The following is a 27,236-nucleotide window of genomic DNA, read 5'->3' as shown; positions in this document are numbered from 1 at the left end:
TTATCTTGGGTAGGGTCTCATTTTTTTGGGATGAGATGACGGTTTGATTGGCACTATTTTGGCGTACATGCGACTTTTTTGATCACTTTTATTACCTTTTTTGGGAAGTAAGGTGGGCAAAATTTCAATTTTCTCATATTTTTTTTTTTAAGGCGTTCACCGTGCGGGTAAAGTAACATGACCGTTTTATAGATCAGGTCGTTACGGATGCGGCGATACCAAACATGTGTAGAAATATATTTTTTTTTTCATGTTTAATTAGTGATAAATGTGTTTTTTGATTTTCACTTTTTTTTTCACTTTTTCATACTTTTTTTTTTTACTCAGACCCACTTGGTTCTTTAAGATCCAGTGGGTCTGATGTCTGTATAATATATAGGGTTCTGTACAGTATTTTACTTACACTGAACAGATCTATGCTTTTAGCATAGATCTGTTCAGCACCATGGACAGCAGGACGCCTAAGAAGGCGTCCTGTTGCCATGGGAACCTTCCCCCGCTGCGAAGTTGTGGCCACAACTTCGCAGACGGGGAAGGGTAAGGACTGGGGCTTCGGGGGATGTCTGGGGGCTCTCTCCCTCTCCCATCGGGGGGCTGCAAAGGCACAGTAGCCCCCCGATGGGAGAGGGAGGGAGCTGCATCTTACTGTTAACTCTTTCCATACAGCGGTCCGTTTAAACTCATGACGAACCGGTACGTCATGGGTCCTTAAGGACTCGGGATCCATGCCGTACCGGTACGTCATGGGTCCCTAAGGGGTTAAAAAATCACCTTTTTTTGGCAATATACGACATCTGGTGCATTTGCAGGATTAGTCTGTGTGCAATTTTAGCTAGAAATACAGCCATAATTTTCTGGGTTTTTAAAAACACACTTTCTTTTGCCAAAATACCCAATTTTACAGCCCTTGCTGCATCTATATAAGCTGGAGTCATGCAGCGCTGCACGTCACTCTGCTGTTACTAGTGTAGGGAGAGGATGCTGCTGGTGATTTCAGGGAGAGAATAGGAGAGACTCTTTGTTCAGAACTTGAATCTAACTCAGTGATCTTCATACATTCAGTTGTGTGGGTGCACGGCACAATCTTTTTACCCTGCCCTGAGCCCAGTGATAGAAAAAAATAACTTTTATCCGTCTGTTTGTTAGGTGGGCGGGCATATGTGAAATTCAAAGGTTATATACTGCTGTCATATTCAGTTATTAAACAAACACCCGTTTTGGGGACAAATCTAGTCTGGATAAGGGCGTGTGAGATACAGCCTTTACATAGTGTGGTTATATTTAGTTATTTGAAATACAGCATTTTGGGCACAAATCGCAGCCTAGGGATACACCCTTTTATATACTGGGGTTATAGTCTTCTATTAATAAAACACCCTTTTTTGAGCAAAATACACACTTTTTCTGGCCTTGTAGCATCAGCACGTGTGAAATTCAAGGTTTACATAGTGTTATCATATTCAGTTATTAAACAAACACCCATTTTGGCCACAAATCTTTAATTGTCTGGATCAGGGCGTGTGAGATACACCCTTTACATACTGTGGTTCTAATTTATTATTAATTAAACACCCATTTAGGGCAAGATTTGAGAAATATGAGGAAAGCGTCAAATAAGGGACGTGGCCCAGGTGGTGCTGCTGGTGGAGTTCCTGTTGCAGGGAGAGGACGTGGTCGATCTGTGCCAGCTACACGCACAAGTGAAACCCCTTCCTTAGGTGCGAGTAGGCGACAGAACCTGCAGCTGTATTTGGTCAGGCCTAATGCGGCTCTATGAATGGTGAGGCCTGAACAAGTACAGGTGATAGTAGATTGGGTTGCTGACAGTGACTCCAGTTCCTTCACATTGTCTCCCACCCAGTCTCCTGCTGAAAGATCAGAGTTGGCACCTGCAGCAGATGTCCATCAGTCTTTCACCTCACCCCCTTCTCTTCTGCTTTTAGATAACTCTGTTAGCAGGGTTTCCCAGGGCCATCCACCTAGCCCTGCCCCAGAAGTGGAAGAGATTGAGTGCACCGATGCCCAACCACTTATGTTTCAAGATGAGTACATGGGAGGACCATTGCAGCACGTCTCGGATGATGACGAAACACAGGTGGCAGCAGCTGGGGCTTTCGAAAGTGTGCAGACCGACAAGGAGGGCAGGGGTGAAGACTGGGTGAAAAGATGATGTGGAGGAGGATGAGGTCCTTGACCCCACATAGAATCAAGGTCATGCGAGTGACCTATGTAGTTCGGAGGTAGAGGCGGTGGTCAAACAGAGCCACCAGCACAGCAGAAGTGGGAGAAGGGTGCAAAAGCAGAGTGGCCATCCTCTAGACAGTACGCCTTCTACTGCCCACCACAGCAAGGGACCGAGCACACCAAAGCCAGCTCCAAGGAGTTCCCTGGCGTGGCAATGTGCTGACGACAAAACATGAGTGGTTTGCACGCTGTGCAATCAGAGCCTGAAGCGAAGTATAAACGTTCTCAACCTAAGCACAACCTGCATGACTAGGCATTTAAGTGCTAAGCACGAGCTACAGTGCAGTAGACACCTAAAAAAACAAGAAAGGTCTGTGGCTCCTCCTGCTTCCTCTTCTGCTGCATTCTCGGCCTCTTCATCCACCTCTGGAGTGACAGTGGCACCTGCCACTCCGCAAACAGAAGAACTGCCAGCAACACCACCACCTAAGTCAACAAGCATCTCCACAATGTCCCACGGTAGCGTTAGGCTCTCCATCTCCCAAACACTGGAGTTGAAGAGGAAGTACCCCCCTACCCACCCGCGATCCCTAGCCCTGAATGCCAGCATTTCTAAATTACCGGCCTTTGAAATGCTGTCATTCCGTCTGGTGGAGACGGATATTTTTAAAGGCCTTATAGCGGTGGCTGTCCCACAGTACGTCGTGCCCAGCCACCACTACTTTTTCAGACGAGCCATCCCTTCTCTGCACAACCAAGTGGGGGACAAAATCAGGTGTGCACTGAGCAATGCCATGTGTGGGAAGGTGCACCTCACTACGAATATGTGGACCAGTAAGCATGGACAGGGATGTTATATCTCCATAACAGCACACTGAGTAAATGCAGTGGCGGTTGCACCTGAGGCGGATAGCAGCTTGGTACATGTCCTTCCACCACCGAGGATTGCAGGGCGCTACAGTTTGCCTCCTGTTGCTTCCTCCTCCTACTTCGCTTCCTCATCCTCTACCAACTCCTCATCCGCGTAACACCTTCACCACCAACTTCAGCACAGCCAGGGTTAAACGACAGCAGGCAGTTTTAAAACATATCTGTTTGGGGGACAAACCCCACACGGCACAGGAGCTGTGGACAGGCCTAGAACAACAGACCGATAAGTTTTTGGTGCCCGGCCTGGTGGTGTGCGATGATGGGCGAAATCTCGTAGCAGCTCTGGGACTAGACGGTTTGATGCACATCCCTTGCCTGGCGCATGTGCTGAATTTGGTGGTGCAAAGGTTCCTTAAAAATTACTACGATATGTCAGAGCTGCTGCATAAAGTGCATAAAGTGCTGGCCGTCTGTGCGTGTTTTCGGCTTTCTCACCCTGCTGCTGCTCGCCTGTCGACGCTGCAGTGTAACTTCGGCCTTCCCGCTCACCGCCTCCAATGCGACGTGCCCACAAGGTGGAACTCCACCATGCACCTGCTAGCCAGACTGTGCGAGCAGCAGCAGGCGATAGTGTAGTTTCAGCTGCAGCACGCACCGGTGAGTCGCTCTGCGGAATAGCACCACTACATTACCAATTGCGACCTCCATGCGAGACCTGTGTTACTTGTTGCACTGTTTAGAATACTGCACCAACATGGCTAGTGATGATAACGCCGTTCTCAGCGTTACTACCCCACTTCTATGCCTCCTTTAAAAAACGCTGCTAGCGATGATGGAAAAGGATGTGGCACAGGAGGAGGAAAAGGGATCATTTTATAGGGTTTCCGGCCAGTCGTTCACAAGTGGCTCAGAGGGTTGGTTCCTACACCCACAAATGCAAGGTACACTAGTGTCCAGCCAGGGCACAGTTCGGGAGGATGACGAGGTGGAGGATGAGAAGGAGAAGATGGAGGAGGAGGAACGATGTTCACAGCAGTGTGGCACCCAGAACAGCCCATGGTTATCACTAGTGTGTGGCTGGGGGGATACAGAGGACACAGATGATACACCTCCCACAGAGGATAGCTTTTTATTGCCTCTGGGCAGCCTGGCACACATGAGCGATTACATGCTGCAGTGTCTCCGCAACGACCGCCGAGTTGCCCACATTCTAACTTGTGCTGATTACTGGGTGGCCACACTGCTAGATCCATGTTGCAAGGACAACGTACGGAAGATGTGCGAGTTCAAGCGCACGCTGTTAGACGCGCTGCTGGTGGCATTCCCATCTGACATTGGGTGCACAGTGGAAGCACAAGGCGATGGCAGAGGACGAGGCAGAGGTCGCCAACGCAGCTGCGACACCGCTAGCACTTCAGAAGGCAGGGTTAGCATGGCCGAAATGTGGAAAATCTTTGTCAGCACGCCACAACAACCAGCACCACCAGCTGAATTGGAACGTCTTAGCAGGAGGTAGCATTTCACCAACATGGTGGAGCAGTATGTGTGCACACGCCTACACATCCTGAATGACGGGTCTGCCCCCTTCAACTTCTGGGTCTCCAAATTGCGCACATGGCCTGAGATTGCCCTTTACGCCTTAGAGGTGCTAGCCTGCCTTGCAACCAGTGTATTATCTGAACGTGTGTTTAGCACAGCAGGGGGCGTCTGTGGAGAAAAAAACCTCGCCACTGGGTGCCAGAGAAGCCTGGTTGCTAGCCTCTTGCCCCAGGATTATGGGCCCTCCCATCAGCCCAGGCTAAATGTAAAACCCATGGCGATTTGACTGTGTTTGTGGCATCTGAGCGCTGTTCGAATATATTAAGCTCTCAGATCCAAGCCATATGGGGATATGTTAAATGTCTATGTTTTATGCAATAGCTGCATAGTTAAATATTCTTATATCTTTTATTGTCTTTTGCTATCATGTGGCTAATGAAGTTTTGCCTCTGCCCTTGGAGATAAATTGGATTACTTCCCAATTGTCTCCAGGACAGAATACATTGTGTAAAACTGTGTATACTCCTGCCTGTGATAATTACATTAACCCATTGTGTGAGGTAATTGTATCACAGTCAGAGGGGAGGATTTTGTGTGGGAGTGTCTGAGTGTATTGTATGGGGTTACTGGTTGTTTTACAAAACCCTCTGGGTGGTACTAATGTGTAAGAATGTGTATATAAGAACAATAAACACACAGCTCTGTCTGTCCACTGCTTTACCCTCAACACAGAGCTTGGTCTCATTCTTGTGGGAATTGTATGCTGCTCCAGTCCGACTGCTAGGAGTGTAAACCTTTCATATGGTTTTTCCTATTCGGCTGTATGCAACATTCATATAGTTTCCAGTTCGGGAGATTGGTGTCTTTAGTAGCTGCCTTTGCATCTGGAAAGGGAATATCTCTTAAACTGTGTTTACCCTCTTTTATGCCTGGGGTGCCACAACAGCATCATCACAGAAAAGCGCAGCTGCCTGTCCACAGCCAATGTGGACAAGCTCACATTCATTAAAATTAACCAGGCATGGATCCCACAGGACTTATCCGTACCTTGTGCAGAATAGATATTTTTATTGGCTTTAGCCAGCCATTGTTATACTACAGCGCAATTGCTCATTCTTGTATTTTGGATATTTCACACTCTTTTGGCGTGTACCCTAGTTAAAAAAATAAAAAATAAAATAAAACCAAAAAACAGTTTTGGCTACCTCTTCCTTCTCCAACGCTGCTTCCACCTATACCACTACGTCCACCGCCTCCTCAAACTCCTACTCCATATGAACCTCCACCTAATAAATCTTTTTTTTTATTTGTGCGTATTTTATTATATTTTATGTCATTTCATTACTTTGTCAGTTATATTTTTGGGTGAAATTCACCAATTTTTGGTTGTGATGTAACACTTGCTTTACCTAGTAGACAGGTAAAAAAAAATATATATAGTGAAATTTACCAATTTTTGGGTGTGATTACCACTGCTATACCTAGTAGACAGTTAAAAAATAAAATACAATTTTCAATTACATTTTCGGGTGAAATTCACCAATTTTTGGGAGTGATGCACCACTGCTGTACCTAGTAGATAGGTAAAAAAATAAATAAAAATTATCAGTTAGATTTTCGGGTGAAATTCACCTATTTTTGGTTGTGATGTACCACTGCTATACCTAGTAGACAGGTTCAAAAAATTCACAAATTTGTCAGTTACATTTTCGGGTGAAATTCACCAATTTTTTGGTGTGATGTACCACTGCCATACCTAGTAGACAGGTTAAAAAAATAAAAAAAAATTGGCAGTTAAATTTTTGGGTGAAATTCACCAATTTTTGTGTGTGATGTACCCCTGCTATACCTAGTAGACATTTAAAAAAAATAATAATTAATTGTTACATTTTCGGGTGAAATTCACCAATGTTTGGGAGTGATGTACCAGTGCTGTATCTAGTAGATAGGTAAAAAAATTAAATAAATTGTCAGTTACATTTTCACCAATTCACCAATTTTTGGTTGTAATATACCCCTCCTCTACCTAGTTGACAGCTTAATAAATTTCAATAATTTTTCTTTTACATTTTCGGGTGACAATAAACAATTTTTTGTTAATAAATTTCTCTAATTTTATGTAACATTATTGGGTCGACATTTTACAATTTTTGATGTGAATAAACCCCTGCTCTGCATAGGTGACAGGGAATAAAATTTCTGAAATTCTTCTTAAATTGATGCACGCCACCTCCTTTCATTTAATGCTTAAACTTTAACAAGTTGTACAACATTGGTGCTTCAATAATTTGTTCCACAATTGTGCCCAACTAATTTGTCCCACAATTGTGCTTCAATAATTTGTCCCACAATTGTGCTTTAATAATTAGTCCCACATTTGTGCCTCAATAACTTTTCCCATATTTCCGCTCGATCCCAAAAAAATGTAATCCAATTTTCTCCCTGATTCGCCGATAACCGTGATCAACATAGTAGGCGCATAAAAGAACATCGAAAGTTGATAGAGAAGATATCCAAATGGATGGTTGATATCACGGGGCACAGTGCTGCCCATAATTATTCATACCCCTGGCAAATTTAGACTTAAAGTTACTTTTATTCAACCAACAAGTAATTTTTTGATGGGAAATGACATGTGTCTACCAAAAGATAATAAGACGATATACAAGAGGCATTATTTTGGGAAAACATTTTTCTCAGCTTTTATTTAAAATTTCTTCCAAATTCTTCTGTTTTAATAGCTTCTCCCACATTTCCACTTCATCCCATTGTATCCATTGACCTCCTTTGGATGAGGTCTCCCTTTCTCATGCTCCCTCTCCGGGGTGGAACCCTGATTCGCCGATAACCGTGATCACCATGGTAGGTGCAGAAAAGAACATTGAAAGTTGATAAAGCAGATATCCAATTGGATCGTGAACATCACGGGGACGTGCGACATGGTGGGGCAGTATGTTTGCACACTCCTACACGAACTGCTGGTTCTGCCCCCTGCAACTTCTGGGTCTCCAAATTGGGCACATGGCCTGAGCTTGCCCTTTACGCCTTGGAGCTGCAGCCAGTGTATTGTCTGAACGTGTGTTTAGCACGACTGGAGGGGGTTATCACAGGTTATATTTCCCAATGTTTGGGGGTGTCCCCTAATTTAAAAAAATAAAAATATATTTAAAACCAAAAAACTGTGTAGGCTACCTCCTCCTCCACCGCCGCTTCCACACTCAAAAGTTTGGGTCCCCATTGACTTCAATTGGGTTCAGGTTCGGGGTCAAGTTAGGGTCCCAACTCAAACCTTTTTGTGAAGTTCGGACGAACCCGTCAAACCCGAACATCCAGGTGTCCGCTCAACTCTATTGCTGACCTATTCTTAGGATAGGTCATTCATATCTAGAAACTGGAGAACCTCTTTAACTTTCATAGTGTCTTTTATATGCCAGTCTGTGTGGAGTAGTGCAACTTATTTTCTCATTTGTGACTTTTTAAAAGGTTGCATGTCATAAATATGTCTTAAAACACCTAAAAGTGGTGTATATGTTAGCAAATGTGCAAATCAAATCCAAATGATTAATTTCAAGCATTAGATTTATTTTTAATTAATGAAAATATATTTTCATTGTGAAAAACATTGTTCCTAAACTTTGCAGGTTCACTGCAATAACATGTTCTCAAAGGGTGTGAAGATCTTTAAGGAAGTGCAGTGTTTCTTTAGATCGGAAGCAAATGAATGGGAAGCAAATTCTGTCATTTCAGTCTTGATAATGGATGATGCTAATCCCAGTGCCCGTTATGTCACTGTGCAACTTCATAATCGAATGGCCAGAGCTATCAAGTGCCAATACTATTTTGCAGACTCTTGGATGATGTTTAGTGAGATCACCTTCCAGTCTGGTAAGTAACCATTTTAAAATTGTATATTACTTTACACACATTTTGGGGGCGATTTATAATTCCCTGTGTGCCTGAAAAGTGACATTAAAAAGTCGCAGGTGCAATATTTTAACTGACTTTTTTAAACATTGTCTCATCTGCCATCTTCTGAAAGAGGCATGACAAGGACACTGAAGGGGGCATGACCAGCTGCTGCAACAAATTTATCTTTATGTATGCCAGTTTTCTTGCGTAAATGAAGCCAGAAATCTATGGGAGCTCTGAGGCTTGTGCCTCTTCATAAATTAGGCTCATCATCTGGCAGCACAGGGGATATCAAGACAGGCATAGAAAGTGCCAGTCTTGATATATTTTCCCCCTTTGTTTTTTAGGGATCTCTTGTTCCCCTAATAGAAATTATTAAATGGGTTTTCCGAGATTTTGATACCGATGACCTATCCTCAGGATAGGCCATCAGAATCTGATGAGTGGGGGTCCAACACCTGGTACCCCTTCTGATCAGCTGTTTGAGAAGGCATTAGTGTTCCTGTGAGTGCCACGGTCTTCTCCTTGCTTGTCAAGCACAGCGCCATACATTGTATAGCAGTTGTGCTCAGTCCCTTTTAAGTGAATATACAGTCAAGTCCATAAATATTGGGACCTGGACACAATTCTAACATTTTTGGCTCTATACACCACCACAATGGATTTGAAATGAAACGAATAAGATGTGCTTTAACTGCAGACTGTCAGCTGTAATTTGAGGGTATTTACATCCAAATCAGGTGAACGGTGTAGGAATTACGACAGATTGCATATGTGCCTCCCACTTGTTAAGGGACCAAAAGTCATGGGACAGAAAAATAATCTTAAATCACTTTCACTTTTTAATACTTGGTTGCAAATCCTTTGCAGGCAATTACAGCCTGAAGTCTGGAATGCATAGACATCACCAGACACTGGGTTTCATCCCTGGTGATGCTCTGCCAGGCCTCTACTGCAACTGTCTTCAGTTCCTGCTAGTTCTTGGGGCATTTTCCCTTCTGTTTTGTCTTCAGCAAGTGAAGTCAGGCCATTGACTTGGCAATTGCATAACATGCCACTTCTTTCCCTTAAAAAACGATATGGTTGCTTTTACAGTATTCTTTGGGTCATTGTCCATCTGCACTGTGAAGCGCCGTCCAATGAGTTCTGAAGCATTTGGCTGAATATGAGCAGATAATATTGCCCAAAACACTTTAGAATTCATCCGCCAGCAGTCACATCATCAATAAATACAAGAGAACCAGTTCCATTGGCAGCCATACATGCCCACGCCATGACACTACCACCACCATGCTTCACTGATAAGGTGGCATGCCTAGGATCATGAGCAGTTCCTTTCCTTCTCCATACTCTTCTCTTCCCATCACTCTGGTACAAGTTTATCTTGGTCTCATCTGTCCATAGGATGTTATTCCAGAACTGTGAAGGCTTTTTTAGATGTGATTTCGCAAACTCTAATCTGGCCTTCCTGTTTTTGAGGCTCACCAATGGTTTACATGTTGTGGTGAACCCTCTGTATACAGTCTGGTGAAGTCTTCTCTTGATTATTGACTTTGACACACATACACCTACCTCCTGGAGAGTGTTCTTGATCTGGCCAACTGTTGTGAAGGGTGTTTTCTTCACCACTAAAAGAATTCTTCGGTCATCCACCACAGTTGTTTTCCGTGGTCTTCCGGGTCTTTTGGTGTTACTGAGCTCACCGGTGCGTTCCTTCTTTTTAAGAATGTTGCAAACAGTTGTTTTGTCCATGCCTAATGTTTTTGCTATCTCTCTGATGGGTTTGTTGAGCTTTTTCAGCCTAATGATGGCTTGCTTCACAGATAGTGACAGCTCTTTGGATCTCATCTTGAGAGTTGACAGCAACAGATTCCAAATGCAAATAACACACTTGAAATGAACTCTGGACCTTTTATCTGCTCATTGTAATTAGCATAATAGGGGAATAACACACATCTGGGCATGGAACAGCTGAAAAGCCAATTGTCCCATTACTTTTGGTCCCTTAACAAGTGGGAGACACATATGCAAACTGTTGTAATTCCTACACCTGTTCACCTGATTTGGATGTAAATAACCTGAAATTAAAGCAGATCTTGTTTGTTTCATTTCAAATCCATTGTGGTGGTGTATAGAGCCAAAAACGTTACAATCGTGTCGATGTCCCAATATTTATGGACCTGACTGTATACAATGTACAGCGCTGTGAGCAGTGAGAAAGAAGCGGTGATTGCAGGAGCGCCAGTGCATTCTAAGACAGCTGATCGGAGGGGGTCCCGGGTGTCAGACCCCCACGATCAGATACTGATGACCTATCCAGATCATCAGCATCAAAATCTCAGAAAACCTCTTTAACTTTCTTAGGCTACTTTTACACTTGTGGTAGCCTGTTGTTGTTTGCCGTGCTGTGGCCGGACCTCCGGCTCGCCCCCATTAGGCAGCACGGTGGGCTGGCGGTAGCACAGATCTGGAAGGTTGTTCCCCTTTCAGAACAGGCTGCCGGAAAAGGCTACCACAAGTGTGAAAGTAGCCTTAACTTACTGAACTCATATTTATTATTGTCAGGGAATACACTGGCACAAGTGAACATACCATTAGTTACATCACCTTTATGTTCCTCAATGTTAACAGATGCTGCCATGTACAACAACTCATTAAGTCCTCCACGGCCGGCTAGTGTTCCAACTACATATGGTACGTAGATAAAAATAAATATGTTATCTAAAAATTGGTTTGGGAAAAAGATGTTGGGAGAAGATGGTTGAGAGATGAAGAATAAAAATCCATGAAATCACACTTTATAGACAATAAAAGTAGACTTATTTAAAAAAATAATAATAATGTTAAATCTGTGGTGGATTACAGTATCAAATGGATAAGAAATGTATTTTAAAGTTGTGGTTCCTAACCAGTGGCTTGGAAGTTCCGGAACCCAGAAGTGGCAAATTAAGATTAGTCGTGAGTCAAGACAGGAGCACCAAGTTATATCCATGTGTATAATATTCCCACTTTGATAATATTATAGACATACCCAACTTTTTTAAAGTGCCAAATTTTGTATAGTATAATATCAAATTTTTCTTCAGTATGTATCTCCTAAACAAGTATTGCTTACCACTTTCTTCACTTCAACAATTCTGTAATTGAAAAGATAGTGGTTCAAACTATAGAGTCCATGCACAAAGCAATAAAGAAACTGCTGTTTGATAACACGCATCTTAGGCACTCAGACAATAATTATCATGCAAAAATAGTCTTTTTTTGCAATTATTATGCAGGAACACAGACACAAAAGTAGTAGGCCATTTTCACACGGGCGAGAATTCCGCGCGGGTGCAATGCATGAGGTGAAAGTATTGCACCTGCACTGAATCTGGAACCCATTCACTCCAATGGGGCTGTGCACATGAGCAGTGATTTTCACGCATCACTTGTGCGTTGTGTGAAAATCGCAGCAAGCTCTATATTGTGCGTTTTTCACGCAACAGGCCCCAGAGACTTGAATTGGGCTGCATGAAAATTGCAAGCATCTGCAAGCAAGTGCAGATGCGGTGCGATTTTCACGCATGGGATGGGGACCTGATCTTTATTATGTTCCCTTATAACATGGTTATAAGGGAAAATGATAGCATTCTTAATACAGAATGCTAAGTAAATTAAGGATGGAGGGGTTAAAAAATAAATAAATAATTAAACTCACCTCATCCACATGTTTGCGCAGCCCAGCTTGTCTTCTTTCTTCTTCTTTGAGGACCTGGGAGGAAAAGGACCTTTGGTGACGTTACTGTGCTCATCACATGGTCCATCACCGTGTTGATGGACCATGTGACGGACCATGTGATGAGCACAGTGACGTCACCAAAGGTCCTTTTCCTCCCAGATCCTCAAAGAAGAAAACTGCGGCTCAGACGCGGACCAAAACAACGGCCGTGTGCATGAGGCCTATTTTGGGCATTAGTGACCAAGCAATTTGTTACTTTTTTTTTATTGTCATAACTTTTTTGTTTCAAAGAAATGAAAAAAAAAAAATGGAGACAGCACGTCCAAAGTGATGGAATTTAATACGGATTAAATTCCATCATTTTGGACGTGCTGTCTCCATTTTCTTTTTTTCATTTCTTTGTTATGTTTGCAAGATTGGGGGCTTTTTACCACCCCCTGGAGATGTGCACCCACCGCATTGATACTAAGGAGTGCTGTGCATCCCTGTATTGCTATAACTTTTTCATTTGTCTGTTGATGTAGCCATATAAAGGTTTGCTTTTTGCAGGACATGTCGTACTTTTTAATGGCACCATTTTGAGGTACACATAAATTATTGACTTACTATATACTAACTCTTTTTTTGGGGTGGATGGGAAAACAGCAAAACTACCACAAAGTTTTTGGCATAAATAACATTATAACTTTATTCTCTTGATCAGTACAATTACAGCAATACCAAATACATAGGGCATCATTTACAGTTGCAATAAAAAGTATGTGAACCCTTTGGAATGATATGGATTTCTGCACAAATTGGTCATAAAATGTAATCTGATCTTCATCTAAGTCACAACAATAGACAATCACAGTCTGCTTAAACTAATAACACACAAAGAATTAAATGTTACCATGTTTTTATTGAACACACCATGTAAACATTCACAGTGCAGGTGGAAAAAGTATGTGAACCCTTGGATTTAATAACTAGTTGAACCTCCTTTGGCAGCAATAACTTCAACCAAACGTTTCCTGTAGTTGCAGATCAGATGTGCACAACGGTCAGGAGTAATTCTTGACCATTCCTCTTTACAGAACTGTTTCAGTTAAGCAATATTCTTGGGATGTCTGGTGTGAATTGCTTCCTTGAGGTCATGACACAGCATCTTAAACGGGTTGAGGTCAGGACTCTGACTGGGCCACTCCAGAAGGCGTCTTTTCTTCTGTTTAGTCCATTCTGTTGTTGATTTACTTCTATTCTTTGGGTCGTTGTCCTGTTGCAACACCAATCTTCTGTTGAGCTTCAGCTGGTAGACAGATGGCTTTACGTTCTCCTGCAAAATGTCTTGAAAAAACTTGGGAATTCATTTTTCCTTCGATGATAGCAATCCGCCCAGGCCCTGATGCAGCAAAGCAGCCCCAAACCATGATGCCCCCACCACCATACTTCACAGTTGGGATTAGGTTTTGATGTTGGTGTGCTGTGCCTCTTTTTATCCACACGTAGTGCTGTGTGTTTCTTTCAAACAAATCAACTTTGGTTTCATCTGTCCACAGAATATTTTGACAGTACTGCTGTGGAACATCCAGATGCTCCTGTGCAAAATGTAAACGTGCAGCAATGTTTTTTTTTGGACAGCAGTGGGCTTTCTCTGTGGTATCCTCCCATGAAATCCATTCTTGTTTAGTGTTTTGCGTATCATAGATTCGCTAACAGGGATGTTAGCATATGCCAGAGACTTTTGTACTTCTTTAGCTGACACTCTAGAATTCTTCTTTACCTCAATGAGGAGTCTGCGCTGTACTCTTGCAGAGATCCTTACAGAACGACTACTAGGGAAAATAAATTTAAAAAAATCATTTTTATTTATAAAAAATACCAAATTTACCAAAAATTTGTAAAAAATAGCAAATTTATATTTCTCTAATTCTATAATACATAGTAATACCTCCAAAAATAGTTATTACTTTACATTCCCCATATGTCTACTTAATGTTTAGATCATTTTGGGAATGATATTTTATTTTTTGGGGATGTTACAAGGCTTAGAAGTTTAGAAGCAAATCTTGAAATATTTCTGAAATTTTCAAAAACCCAATTTTTAGGGACCAGTTCAGATCTGAAGTCACATTGCTTGGCTTACATAATAAAAATACCACCCGAAAATGACCGCATTCTATAAACTACACCCCTTAACCCCTTAAGGACCGAGGACGTACCGGTACGCCCTATTTCCCGAGTCCTTAAGGACCGAGGACGTACCGGTACGTCCTGACTTTAAAATCGGCATTCCGGCGCCGCAGGGGTTAATTTGAACAGGATGCCGGCTGAAATCATTCAGCCGGCATCCTGTTAAAATGCCAGGGGGGGTCATTTGACCCCCCCGTGTCGGCGATCGCAGCAAACCGCAGGTCAATTCAGACCTGCGGTTTGCTGCGCTTTTTGCAGTTTCTGATCCCCGCGGTCCCTGACCGCGGGGATCAGAAGCTTTAGAGTTCCTAAAATCGATATAGTACACCCCCCCTGCACCCCTGCATAATTTGATGGCGGTCGGGCGGTGCAGGGGGGGGTGTCGCAGGCGGTGGGGCCGTTGCGGGAGGCGGGCGGTGCGGCAGGCGGGATCGCGATCCCCCGCCCGCCTCCCATTGCGTAATCGTTGGTGTACAGTGGGTATACCAGGGTGCCAGCACATTGCTGGCACCCTGGTATAAACGGCTGACATCGTTGATGCGATGTCAGCCGTTTAACCCTTTCCATACAGCGGTCCGTACGGACCGCTGTATGGAAAAGGTTAACAGTAAGAGGGAGCTCCCTCCCTCTCTGATCGGGGGGCTGCTGTGCCTTTGCAGCCCCCCGATGGGAGAGGGAGAGAGCCCCCAGACAGCCCCCCGACACCCCAGTCCTCACCCTTCCCCGTCTGCGAAGTTGTGGCTGACAGGGAAGGTTCCCATGGCAACAGGACGCCTGCTCAGGCGTCCTGCTGTCCATGGTGCTGAACAGATCTGTGCTGAAAGCATAGATCTGTTCAGTGTAAGTAAAATACAGTACAGATACCTATATAGGTTCTGTACTGTATTTTACAGACATCAGACCCACTGGATCTTCAAGAACCAAGTGGGTCTGGGTCAAAAAATAAAAAAAAATAAGTGAAAAAAGTTAAGATAAAAAAAAAACATTTATCACTGAATAAAAATTAAAAAAATAAAATAAACTACACATATAAGGTATCGCCGCGTCTGTAACGACCTGATCTATAAAACGGTCATGTTACTTTCCCCGCACAGTGAACGCCATAAAAATAAAAAAATAAAAACTATGAGAAAATTGAAATTTTGCCCACCTTACTTCCCAAAAAAAGTAATAAAAGTGATCAAAAAAGTCGCATGTATGCCAAAATAGTACCAATCAAACCGTCATCTCATCCCGCAAAAAATGAGACCCTACTCAAGATAATCGCCCAAAAACTGAAAAAACTATGGCTCTTAGACTATGGAAACACTAAAACATCATTTTTTTTGTTTCAAAAATAAAATCATTGTGTAAAACCTACATAAATAAAAATAAAGTATACATATTAGGTATTGCCGCGTCCATATGGACCGGCTCTATAAAAATATCACATGACCTAACTCCTCAGGTGACCACCGTAAAAAAACAAAAAAAAAAAATGTGTAAAAAAAGCAATTTTTTGCCATCTTACGTCACAAAAAGTGTAATAGCAAGCGATCAAAAAGTCATATGCACCCCAAAATAGTGCCAATCAAACTGTCATCTCATCCCGCAAAAAATTAGACCCTACTCAAGATAATCGCCCAAAAACTGAAAAAACGATGGCTCTCGGACTATGGAGACACTAAACAATTTTTTGGTTTTAAAAATGAAGTTATTGTATAAAACTTACATAGATAAAAAAAATTGTATACATATTAGGTATCGCTGCGTCCGTGACAACCTGCTCTATAAAATTACCATGTGATCTAACCTGTCAGATGAATGTTGTAAATAACAACAAAAAAAACGTGCCAAAAAAGCTATTTCTTGTTACCTTGCCGCACAAAAAGTGTAATATAGAGCAACCAAAAATTATATGTACCCTAAACTAGTACCAACAATACTGCCACCCTATTCCGTACTTTCTAAAATGGGGTCACTTTTTTGGAGTTTCTACTCTGGGGGTGCATCAGGGGGGCTTCAAATGGGACATGGTGTCAAAAAACCAGTCCAGCAAAATCTGCCTTCCAAAAACCGTATGGCATTCCTTTCCTTCTGCACCCTGCCGTGTGCCCGTACAGCGGTTTACAACCACATATGAGGTGTTTCTGTAAACTACAGAATCAGGGCCATAAATAATGAGTTTTGTTTGGCTGTTAACCCTTGCTTTGTAACTGGGAAAAAAATATTAAAATGGAAAATCTGCCAAAAAAGTGAAATTTTGAAATTGTATCTCTATTTTCCATTAAATCTTGCGCAACACCTAAAGGGTTAACAAAGTTTGTAAAATCAGTTTTGAATACCTTGAGGGGTGTAGTTTCTTAGATGGGGCCACTTTTATGGAGTTTCTACTCTAGGGGTGCATCAGGGGGCTTCAAATGGGACATGGTGTCAAAAAAACTGTCCAGCAAAATCTGGCTTCCAAAAACCATACAGCGCACCTTTCACTCTACGCCCCGCTGTGTGGCCGTACAGTAGTTTACGGCCACATATGGGGTGTTTCTGTAAACGGCAGAGTCAGGGCAATAAAGATACAGTCTTGTTTGGCTGTTAACCCTTGCTTTGTTAGTGGAAAAAATGGGTTAAAATGGAAAATTAGGCAAAAAAATTTAATTCTCAAATGTCATCCCCATTTGCCAATAACTCTTGTGCAACACCTAAAGGGTTAACAGAGTTTGTAAAATCAGTTTTGAATACCTTGAGGGGTGTAGTTTATAGAATGGGGTCATTTTTGGGCGGTTTCTATTATGTAAGCCTCGCAAAGTGACTTCAGACCTGTAGTGGTCCCTAAAAATTGGGTTTTTGTAAATTTCTGAAAAATTTCAAGATTTGCTTCTAAACTTCTAAGCTTTGTAACATCCCCAAAAAATAAAATATCATTCCCAAAATAATTCAAACATGAAGTAGACATATGGGGAATGTTAAGTCATCACAATTTTGGGGGGTATTACTATGTATTACAGAAGTAGAGAAACTGAAACTTTGAAATTTGCTAATTTTTCAAAATTTTTGGTAAATTAGGTATTTTATTATGCAAAAAAATTAATTTTTTTGACTTTATTTTACCAGTGTCATGAAGTACAATATGTGACGAAAAAACTATCTCAGAATGGCCTGTATAAGTAAAAGCGTTTTTAAAGTTATCAGCACTTAAAGTGACACTGGTCAGATTTGCAAAAAATGGCCTGGTCCTTAAGGTGAAAATGAGCCTGGTCCTTAAGGGGTTAAAGGTATTCAAAATAGATTTTACAAACGTTGTTAACCCTTTAGGTGTTCCACAAGAGTTATTGGAAATTTCAGAATTTAAATTTTTGGGCAAATTTTCCATTTTAATCCATTGTTCCCAGTAACAAAGCAAGGCTTAACAGCCAAACAATACTTAAAATTTATGGCCCTGATTCTGTAGTTTACAGAAACACCCATATGTGGTTGTGAACCGCTGTACGGGCACACGGCAGGACGCAGAAGGAAAGGAATGCCATAAGTTTTTTGGAAGCCAGATTTTGCTGGACTAGTTTTTATGACACCATGTCCCATTTTAAGCCCCCCCAATGCACCGCTAGAGTAGAAACTCCAAAAAAGTGGCCCCATTTTAGAAACTACGGGATATGGTGGCAGTATTGTTGGTACTAGTTAAGGGTACATATGATTTTTGGTTGCTCTATATTACACTTTTTGTGAGGCAAGATAACAAGAAATAGCTGTTTTGGCTCCGTTTTTATTTTTTCTTATTTACAACATTCATCTGACAGGTTAGATCATGTGATAATTTTATAGACCAGGTTGTCACGGATGTGGCGATACCTAATATGTATACTTTTTTTATTTATGTAAGTTTTACACAATGATTTCTTTTTTGAAGCAAAAAAAAAATCATGTTTTAGTGGTTCCATAGCCTGAGAACCATAATAAAATGTTTTATTTTTTACGGTGTTCATCTGAGGGGTTAGGTCATGTGATATTTTTATAGAGCTGGTCGATACGGATGCTGCGATAAAACAGGAACAAGATTTTGGGTGTGGACTGATGGACAATAAGCTGCGGTGCCCTTAATAGGATAGGTTCAAAATCCTTAATACGAAATAGGAGAAAAGTTACGGGTGCCGCGCTAATTATAAAGCAATATATGGAGTTGTTAATAATCTGGAACCAAAAGAAACAATGAGCCAAGTTCGTAATCTGTAAAGGTGAAAATCACAAGTCCATAATACAATGGTGCAGAGACGGATCTCACAAGTCTATATTCAACCCGTGGAGTTTATCAGCAATCCTTTGCTCAGCTGCGCATATGTAAAGACAGCTGCCTCACGTCTAATGTTCCATATGCGATAAACCTGATGTCCGCCTTCAATATGTGATGAAATCTCCCTTTGTGGCAACAACCGCACCAAACACTTGTTCCGAACCAATCCGGATTGCCTTTATAAAGGACAGAAAAAGATGGTGCAATACCCTCAGGATATAGAGGTAAGAACGTTTTATTCTACTTACAAAAAAGCAGTTTTCACATGCGTATAAAATGCCCGACCCGGGTTTCGCACTTAGCTTCGTCAGGGGCTGCGGTACAAACGCCGCCAAAGGTCAACAGATATATAGCGATCCTTAACCCCGGAACAAGTACAGACTTCCGTTTGTCCGGCAATGTATTTAAACATTTTTAAAATATAAATACTAAAAATGCCAAAAATAAGCTCTAATTAGGGATGAGCGAACTCGAACTGTATAGTTCGGGTTCGTACCGAATTTTGGGGTGTCCGTGACACGGACCCGAACCCGGACATTTTCGTAAAAGTCCGGGTTCGGGTTCGGTGTTCGTCGCTTTCTTCGCGCTTTTGTGACGCTTTCTTGGCGCTTTTTGAAAGGCTGCAAAGCAGCCAATCAACAAGCGTCATACTACTTGCCCCAAGAGGCCATCACAGCCATGCCTACTATTGGCATGGCTGTGATTGGCCAGAGCACCATGTGACCCAGCCTCTATTTAAGCTGGAGTCACATAGCGCCGCCCGTCACTCTGCTCTGATTAGCGTAGGGAGAGGTTGCGGCTGCGACAGTAGGGCGAGATTAGGCAGATTAACTCCTCCAAAGGACTTGATTAACTGATCGATCTGCAGCTGTGGATCATTGAGCTGCTGATCCTCAATTGCTCACTGTTTTTAGGCTGCCCAGACCGTTTGTCAGTCACATTTTTCTGGGGTGATCGGCGGCCATTTTGTGTCTTGTGGTGCGCCAGCACAAGCTGCGACCAAGTGCATTTAACCCTCAATGGTGTGGTTGTTTTTTGGCTAAAGCCTACATCAGGGTGAAGCTGTCACACCAAGTGCATTTAACCAGCAATAGTCTGTTCATTTTTTGGCCATATACTAAATCAGGGGCAAGCTGCGCCTGTCACCAAGTGCATTTAACCCTCAATGGTGTGGTTGTTTTTTGGCTAAAGCCTACATCAGGGTGAAGCTGTCACACCAAGTGCATTTAACCAGCAATAGTCTGTTTATTTTTTGGCCATATCCCAGTCTAATTCTGTCACTAAATCCATACCGGTCACCCAGCGCCTAAATACTAGGCCTCAAATTTATATCCCGCTAAATCTGTCCTTAGTGCTGTAGCTGGGCGAGTTATTTAGTGTCCGTTCAAGCACATTTCTTGTTCTGGGTTGAAATACAATTCCCAATTTAGCAATTTCATAATTTAGTGGTTTCTGCTATATCAGAGCTATTTGAAATCTATCCCTAAAAGGGTATATAATATTCAAGGTGCACATTGGGTCATTCAGAATAACTTCACACACACCCGCTACTGTGTATTTCCAAGTCTAATTCTGGCACTAAACCCATACCTGTCACCCAGCGCCTAAATACTAGGCCTCAAATTTATATCCAGCTAAATCTGTCCTTAGTGCTGTAGCTGGGCGAGTTATTTAGTGTCCGTTCAAGCACATTTCTTGTTCTGGGTTGAAATACAATTCCCAATTTAGCAATTTCATAATTTAGTGGTTTCTGCTATATCAGAGCTATTTGAAATCTATCCCTAAAAGGGTATATAATATTCAAGGTGCACATAGGGTCATTCAGAATAACTTCACACACACGCTTCTGTGCATTTCCAAGTCTAATTCTGTCACTAAATCCATACCGGTCACCCAGCGCCTAAATACTAGGCCTCAAATTTATATCCCGCTAAATCTGTCCTTAGTGCTGTAGCTGGGCGAGTTATTTAGTGTCCGTTCAAGCACATTTCTTGTTCTGGGTTGAAATACAATTCCCAATTTAGCAATTTCATAATTTAGTGGTTTCTGCTATATCAGAGCTATTTGAAATCTATCCCTAAAAGGGTATATAATATTCAAGGTGCACATAGGGTCATTCAGAATAACTTCACACACACGCTTCTGTGCATTTCCAAGTCTAATTCTGTCACTAAATCCATACCGGTCACCCAGCGCCTAAATACTAGGCCTCAAATTTATATCCCGCTGAATTTGAATACAATACATTGGGCCAAATAATATATTTGTTGTTGTGGTGAACCATAACAATGAGAAAAACATCTAGTAAGGGACGCGGACGTGGACATGGTCGTGGTGGTGTTAGTGGACCCTCTGGTGCTGGGAGAGGACGTGGCCGTTCTGCCACATCCACACGTCCTAGTGTACCAACTACCTCAGGTCCCAGTAGCCGCCAGAATTTACAGCGATATATGGTGGGGCCCAATGCCGTTCTAAGGATGGTAAGGCCTGAGCAGGTACAGGCATTAGTCAATTGGGTGGCCGACAGTGGATCCAGCACGTTCACATTATCTCCCACCCAGTCTTCTGCAGAAAGCGCACAGATGGCGCCTGAAAACCAACCCCATCAGTCTGTCACATCACCCCCATGCATACCAGGGAAACTGTCTCCGCCTCAAGTTATGCAGCAGTCTCTTATGCTGTTTGAAGACTCCGCTGGCAGGGTTTCCCAAGGGCATCCACCTAGCCCTTCCCCAGCGGTGAAAGACATAGAATGCACTGACGCACAACCACTTATGTTTCCTGATGATGAGGACATGGGAATACCACCTCAGCATGTCTCTGATGATGACGAAACACAGGTGCCAACTGCTGCGTCTTTCTGCAGTGTGCAGACTGAACAGGAGGTCAGGGATCAAGACTGGGTGGAAGACGATGCAGGGGACGATGAGGTCCTAGACCCCACATGGAATGAAGGTCGTGCCACTGACTTTCACAGTTCGGAGGAAGAGGCAGTGGTGAGACCGAGCCAACAGCGTAGCAAAAGAGGGAGCAGTGGGCAAAAGCAGAACACCCGCCGCCAAGAGACTCCGCCTGCTACTGACCGCCGCCATCTGGGACCGAGCACCCCAAAGGCAGCTTCAAGGAGTTCCCTGGCATGGCACTTCTTCAAACAATGTGCTGACGACAAGACCCGAGTGGTTTGCACGCTGTGCCATCAGAGCCTGAAGCGAGGCATTAACTTTCTGAACCTGAGCACAACCTGCATGACCAGGCACCTGCATGCAAAGCATGAACTGCAGTGGAGTAAACACCTTAAAACCAAGGAAGTCACTCAGGCTCCCCCTGCTACCTCTTCTGCTGCTGCCGCCTCGGCCTATTCTGCTGCTGCCGCCTCGGCCTCTTCCTCCGCCTCTGGAGGAACGTTGGCACCTGCCGCCCAGCAAACAGGGGATGTACCACCAACACCACCACCACCACCTCCGTCACCAAGCGTCTCAACCATGTCACACGCCAGTGTTCAGCTCTCCATCTCACAAACATTTGATAGAAAGCGTAAATTCCCACCTAGCCACCCTCGATCCCTGGCCCTGAATGCCAGCATTTCTAAACTACTGGCCTATGAAATGCTGTCATTTAGGCTGGTGGACACAGACAGCTTCAAACAGCTCATGTCGCTTGCTGTCCCACAGTATGTTGTTCCCAGCCGCCACTACTTCTCCAAGAGAGCCGTGCCTTCCCTGCACAACCAAGTATCCGATAAAATCAAGTGTGCACTGCGCAACGCCATCTGTGGCAAGGTCCACCTAACCACAGATACGTGGACCAGTAAGCACGGCCAGGGACGCTATATCTCCCTAACTGCACACTGGGTAAATGTAGTGGCAGCTGGGCCCCAGGCGGAGAGCTGTTTGGCGCACGTCCTTCCGCCGCCAAGGATCGCAGGGCAACATTCTTTGCCTCCTGTTGCCACCTACTCCTTCTCGGCTTCCTCCTCCTCTTCTTCCACCTGCTCATCCAGTCAGCCACACACCTTCACCACCAACTTCAGCACAGCCCGGGGTAAACGTCAGCAGGCCATTCTGAAACTCATATGTTTGGGGGACAGGCCCCACACCGCACAGGAGTTGTGGCGGGGTATTGAACAACAGACCGACGAGTGGTTGCTGCCGGTGAGCCTCAAGCCCGGCCTGGTGGTGTGTGATAATGGGCGAAATCTCGTTGCAGCTCTGGGACTAGCCAATTTGACGCACATCCCTTGCTTGGCGCATGTGCTGAATTTGGTGGTGCAGAAGTTCATTCACAACTACCCCGACATGTCAGAGCTGCTGCATAAAGTGCGGGCCGTCTGTTCGCGCTTCCGGCGTTCACATCCTGCTGCTGCTCGCCTGTCTGCGCTACAGCGTAACTTCGGCCTTCCCGCTCACCGCCTCATATGCGACGTGCCCACCAGGTGGAACTCCACCTTGCACATGCTGGACAGACTGTGCGAGCAGCAGCAGGCCATAGTGGAGTTTCAGCTGCAGCACGCACGGGTCAGTCGCACTACAGAACAGCACCACTTCACCACCAATGACTGGGCCTCCATGCGAGACCTGTGTGCCCTGTTGCGCTGTTTCGAGTACTCCACCAACATGGCCAGTGGCGATGACACCGTTATCAGCGTTACAATACCACTTCTATGTCTCCTTGAGAAAACACTTAGGGCGATGATGGAAGAGGAGGTGGCCCAGGAGGAGGAGGAGGAGGAGGAAGAGGGGTCATTTTTAGCACTTTCAGGCCAGTCTCTTCGAAGTGACTCAGAGGGAGGTTTTTGGCAACAGCAGAGGCCAGGTACAAATGTGGCCAGCCAGGGCCCACTACTGGAGGACGAGGAGGACGAGGATGAGGAGGAGGTGGAGGAGGATGAGGATGAAGCATGGTCACAGCGGGGTGGCACCCAACGCAGCTCGGGTCCATCACTGGTGCGTGGCTGGGGGGAAAGGCAGGACGATGACGATACGCCTCCCACAGAGGACAGCTTGTCCTTACCCCTGGGCAGCCTGGCACACATGAGCGACTACATGCTGCAGTGCCTGCGCAACGACAGCAGAGTTGCCCACATTTTAACCTGTGCGGACTACTGGGTTGCCACCCTGCTGGATCCACGCTACAAAGACAATGTGCCCACCTTACTTCCTGCACTGGAGCGTGATAGGAAGATGCGCGAGTACAAGCGCACGTTGGTAGACGCGCTACTGAGAGCATTCCCAAATGTCACAGGGGAACAAGTGGAAGCCCAAGGCCAAGGCAGAGGAGGAGCAAGAGGTCGCCAAGGCAGCTGTGTCACGGCCAGCTCCTCTGAGGGCAGGGTTAGCATGGCAGAGATGTGGAAAACTTTTGTCAACACGCCACAGCTAACTGCACCAACACCTGATACGCAACGTGTTAGCAGGAGGCAACATTTCACTAACATGGTGGAACAGTACGTGTGCACACCCCTCCATGTACTGACTGATGGTTCGGCCCCATTCAACTTCTGGGTCTCTAAATTGTCCACGTGGCCAGAGCTAGCCTTTTATGCCTTGGAGGTGCTGGCCTGCCCGGCAGCCAGCGTTTTGTCTGAACGTGTATTCAGCACGGCAGGGGGCGTCATTACAGACAAACGCAGCCGCCTGTCTACAGCCAATGTGGACAAGCTGACGTTCATAAAAATGAACCAGGCATGGATCCCACAGGACCTGTCCGTCCCTTGTCCAGATTAGACATTAACTACCTCCCCATAACCATATATTATTGGACTCCAGGGCACTTCCTCATTCAATCCTATTTTTATTTTCATTTTACCATTATATTGCGAGGCTACCCAAAGTTGAATGAACCTCTCCTCTGCCTGTGTGCTAGGCCTAAATATATGCCAATGGACTGTTGCAGTGGTGGCTGACATGAAGCCTGATTCTCTGCTATGACATGCAGACTAATTCTCTGCTGACATGAAGCCAGATTGTCTGTTACGGGACCTCTCTCCTCTGCCTGGGTGCTAGGCCTAAATATATGCCAATGGACTGTTGCAGTGGTGGGTGACGTGAAGCCTCATTCTCTGCTATGACATGCAGACTGATTCTCTGCTGACATGAAGCCAGATTGTCTGTTACGGGACCTCTCTGCTCTGCCTGTGTGCTAGGCCTAAATATATGCCAATGGACTGTTGCAGTGGTGGGTGACGTGAAGCCTCATTCTCTGCTATGACATGCAGACTGATTCTCTGCTGACATGAAGCCAGATTGTCTGTTACGGGACCTCTCTGCTCTGCCTGTGTGCTAGGCCTAAATATATGCCAATGGACTGTTGCAGTGGTGGGTGACGTGAAGCCTCATTCTCTGCTATGACATGCAGACTGATTCTCTGCTGACATGAAGCCAGATTCTCTGTTACGGGACCTCTCTCCTCTGCCTGTGTGTGTGCTGGGCCTAAATATATGCCAATGGACTGTTGCAGTGGTGGCTGACGTGAAGCCTCATTCTCTGCTATGACATGCAGACTGATTCTCTGCTGACATGAAGCCAGATTCTCTGTTACGGGACCTCTCTCCTCTGCCTGTGTGTGTGCTGGGCCTAAATATATGCCAATGGACTGTTGCAGTGGTGGCTGACGTGAAGCCTCATTCTCTGCTATGACATGCAGACTGATTCTCTGCTGACATGAAGCCAGATTCTCTGTTACGGGACCTCCCTCCTCTGCCTGGGTGCTGGGCCTAAATATATGCCAATGGACTGTTGCAGTGGTGGCTGACGTGAAGCCTCATTCTCTGCTATGACATGCAGACTAATTCTCTGCTGACATGAAGACAGATTCTCTGTTACAGGACCTCTCTCCTCTGCCTGTGTGTGTGCTGGGCCTAAATATATGCCAATGGACTGTTGCAGTGGTGGCTGACGTGAAGCCTCATTCTCTGCTATGACATGCAGACTAATTCTCTGCTGACATGAAGACAGATTCTCTGTTACGGGACCTCTCTCCTCTGCCTGTGTGTGTGCTGGGCCTAAATATATGCCAATGGACTGTTGCAGTGGTGGCTGACGTGAAGCCTCATTCTCTGCTATGACATGCAGACTGATTCTCTGCTGACATGAAGACAGATTCTCTGTTACGGGACCTCCCTCCTCTGCCTGGGTGCTGGGCCTAAATATATGCCAATGGACTGTTGCAGTGGTGGCTGACGTGAAGCCTCATTCTCTGCTATGACATGCAGACTGATTCTCTGCTGACATGAAGACAGATTCTCTGTTACGGGACCTCTCTGCTCTGCCTGTGTGCTAGGCCTAAATATATGCCAATGGACTGTTGCAGTGGTGGGTGACGTGAAGCCTCATTCTCTGCTATGACATGCAGACTGATTCTCTGCTGACATGAAGCCAGATTGTCTGTTACGGGACCTCTCTGCTCTGCCTGTGTGCTAGGCCTAAATATATGCCAATGGACTGTTGCAGTGGTGGGTGACGTGAAGGCTCATTCTCTGCTATGACATGCAGACTGATTCTCTGCTGACATGAAGCCAGATTCTCTGTTACGGGACCTCTCTCCTCTGCCTGTGTGTGTGCTGGGCCTAAATATATGCCAATGGACTGTTGCAGTGGTGGCTGACGTGAAGCCTCATTCTCTGCTATGACATGCAGACTGATTCTCTGCTGACATGAAGACAGATTCTCTGTTACGGGACCTCTCTCCTCTGCCTGTGTGTGTGCTAGGCCTAAATATATGCCAATGGACTGTTGCAGTGGTGGGTGACGTGAAGCCTCATTCTCTGCTATGACATGCAGACTGATTCTCTGCTGACATGAAGCCAGATTGTCTGTTACGGGACCTCTCTGCTCTGCCTGTGTGCTAGGCCTAAATATATGCCAATGGACTGTTGCAGTGGTGGGTGACGTGAAGCCTCATTCTCTGCTATGACATGCAGACTAATTCTCTGCTGACATGAAGACAGATTCTCTGTTACGGGACCTCTCTCCTCTGCCTGTGTGTGTGCTAGGCCTAAATATATGCCAATGGACTGTTGCAGTGGTGGCTGACGTGAAGCCTCATTCTCTGCTATGACATGCAGACTAATTCTCTGCTGACATGAAGACAGATTCTCTGTTACGGGACCTCTCTCCTCTGCCTGTGTGTGTGCTAGGCCTAAATATATGCCAATGGACTGTTGCAGTGGTGGCTGACGTGAAGCCTCATTCTCTGCTATGACATGCAGACTAATTCTCTGCTGACATGAAGCCAGATTCTCTGTTACGGGACCTCTCTCCTCTGCCTGGGTGCTGGGCCTAAATTTATGAAAATGGACTCTTACAGTGGTGGGTGACGTGAAGCCAGATTCTCTGCTATGGGACCTCTCTCCAATTGATTTTGGTTAATTTTTATTTATTTAATTTTTATTTTAATTCATTTCCCTATCCACATTTGTTTGCAGGGCATTTACCTACATGTTGCTGCCTTTTGCAGCCCTCTAGCTCTTTCCTGGGCTGTTTTACAGCCTTTTTAGTACCGAAAAGTTCGGGTCCCCATTGACTTCAATGGGGTTCGGGTTCGGGACGAAGTTCGGATCGGGTTCGGATCCCGAACCCG

General features: G+C 44.6%; 1 protein-coding gene across 1 annotated transcript in view; it reads left to right on the top strand.

Moving 5' to 3' along the window:
• Window positions 1-27,236, top strand: part of DDR2 (discoidin domain receptor tyrosine kinase 2) — a 1,312,077-nt gene that overhangs the window by 727,257 nt on the left and 557,584 nt on the right. The window contains exons 8-9 of the mRNA XM_044301410.1: window positions 8,235-8,478; window positions 11,134-11,196. Coding sequence (XP_044157345.1) covers window positions 8,235-8,478; window positions 11,134-11,196 — 307 coding nt within the window. The remainder of the gene's footprint in view (window positions 1-8,234; window positions 8,479-11,133; window positions 11,197-27,236) is intronic.

Source organism: Bufo gargarizans, chromosome 7 (assembly GCF_014858855.1).
Source record: "Bufo gargarizans isolate SCDJY-AF-19 chromosome 7, ASM1485885v1, whole genome shotgun sequence".
Taxonomy (NCBI): Eukaryota; Metazoa; Chordata; class Amphibia; order Anura; family Bufonidae; genus Bufo; species Bufo gargarizans.
The sequence above is the reverse complement of the archived record's forward strand: the minus strand, read 5'-3'. Positions and strand labels throughout refer to the sequence as shown.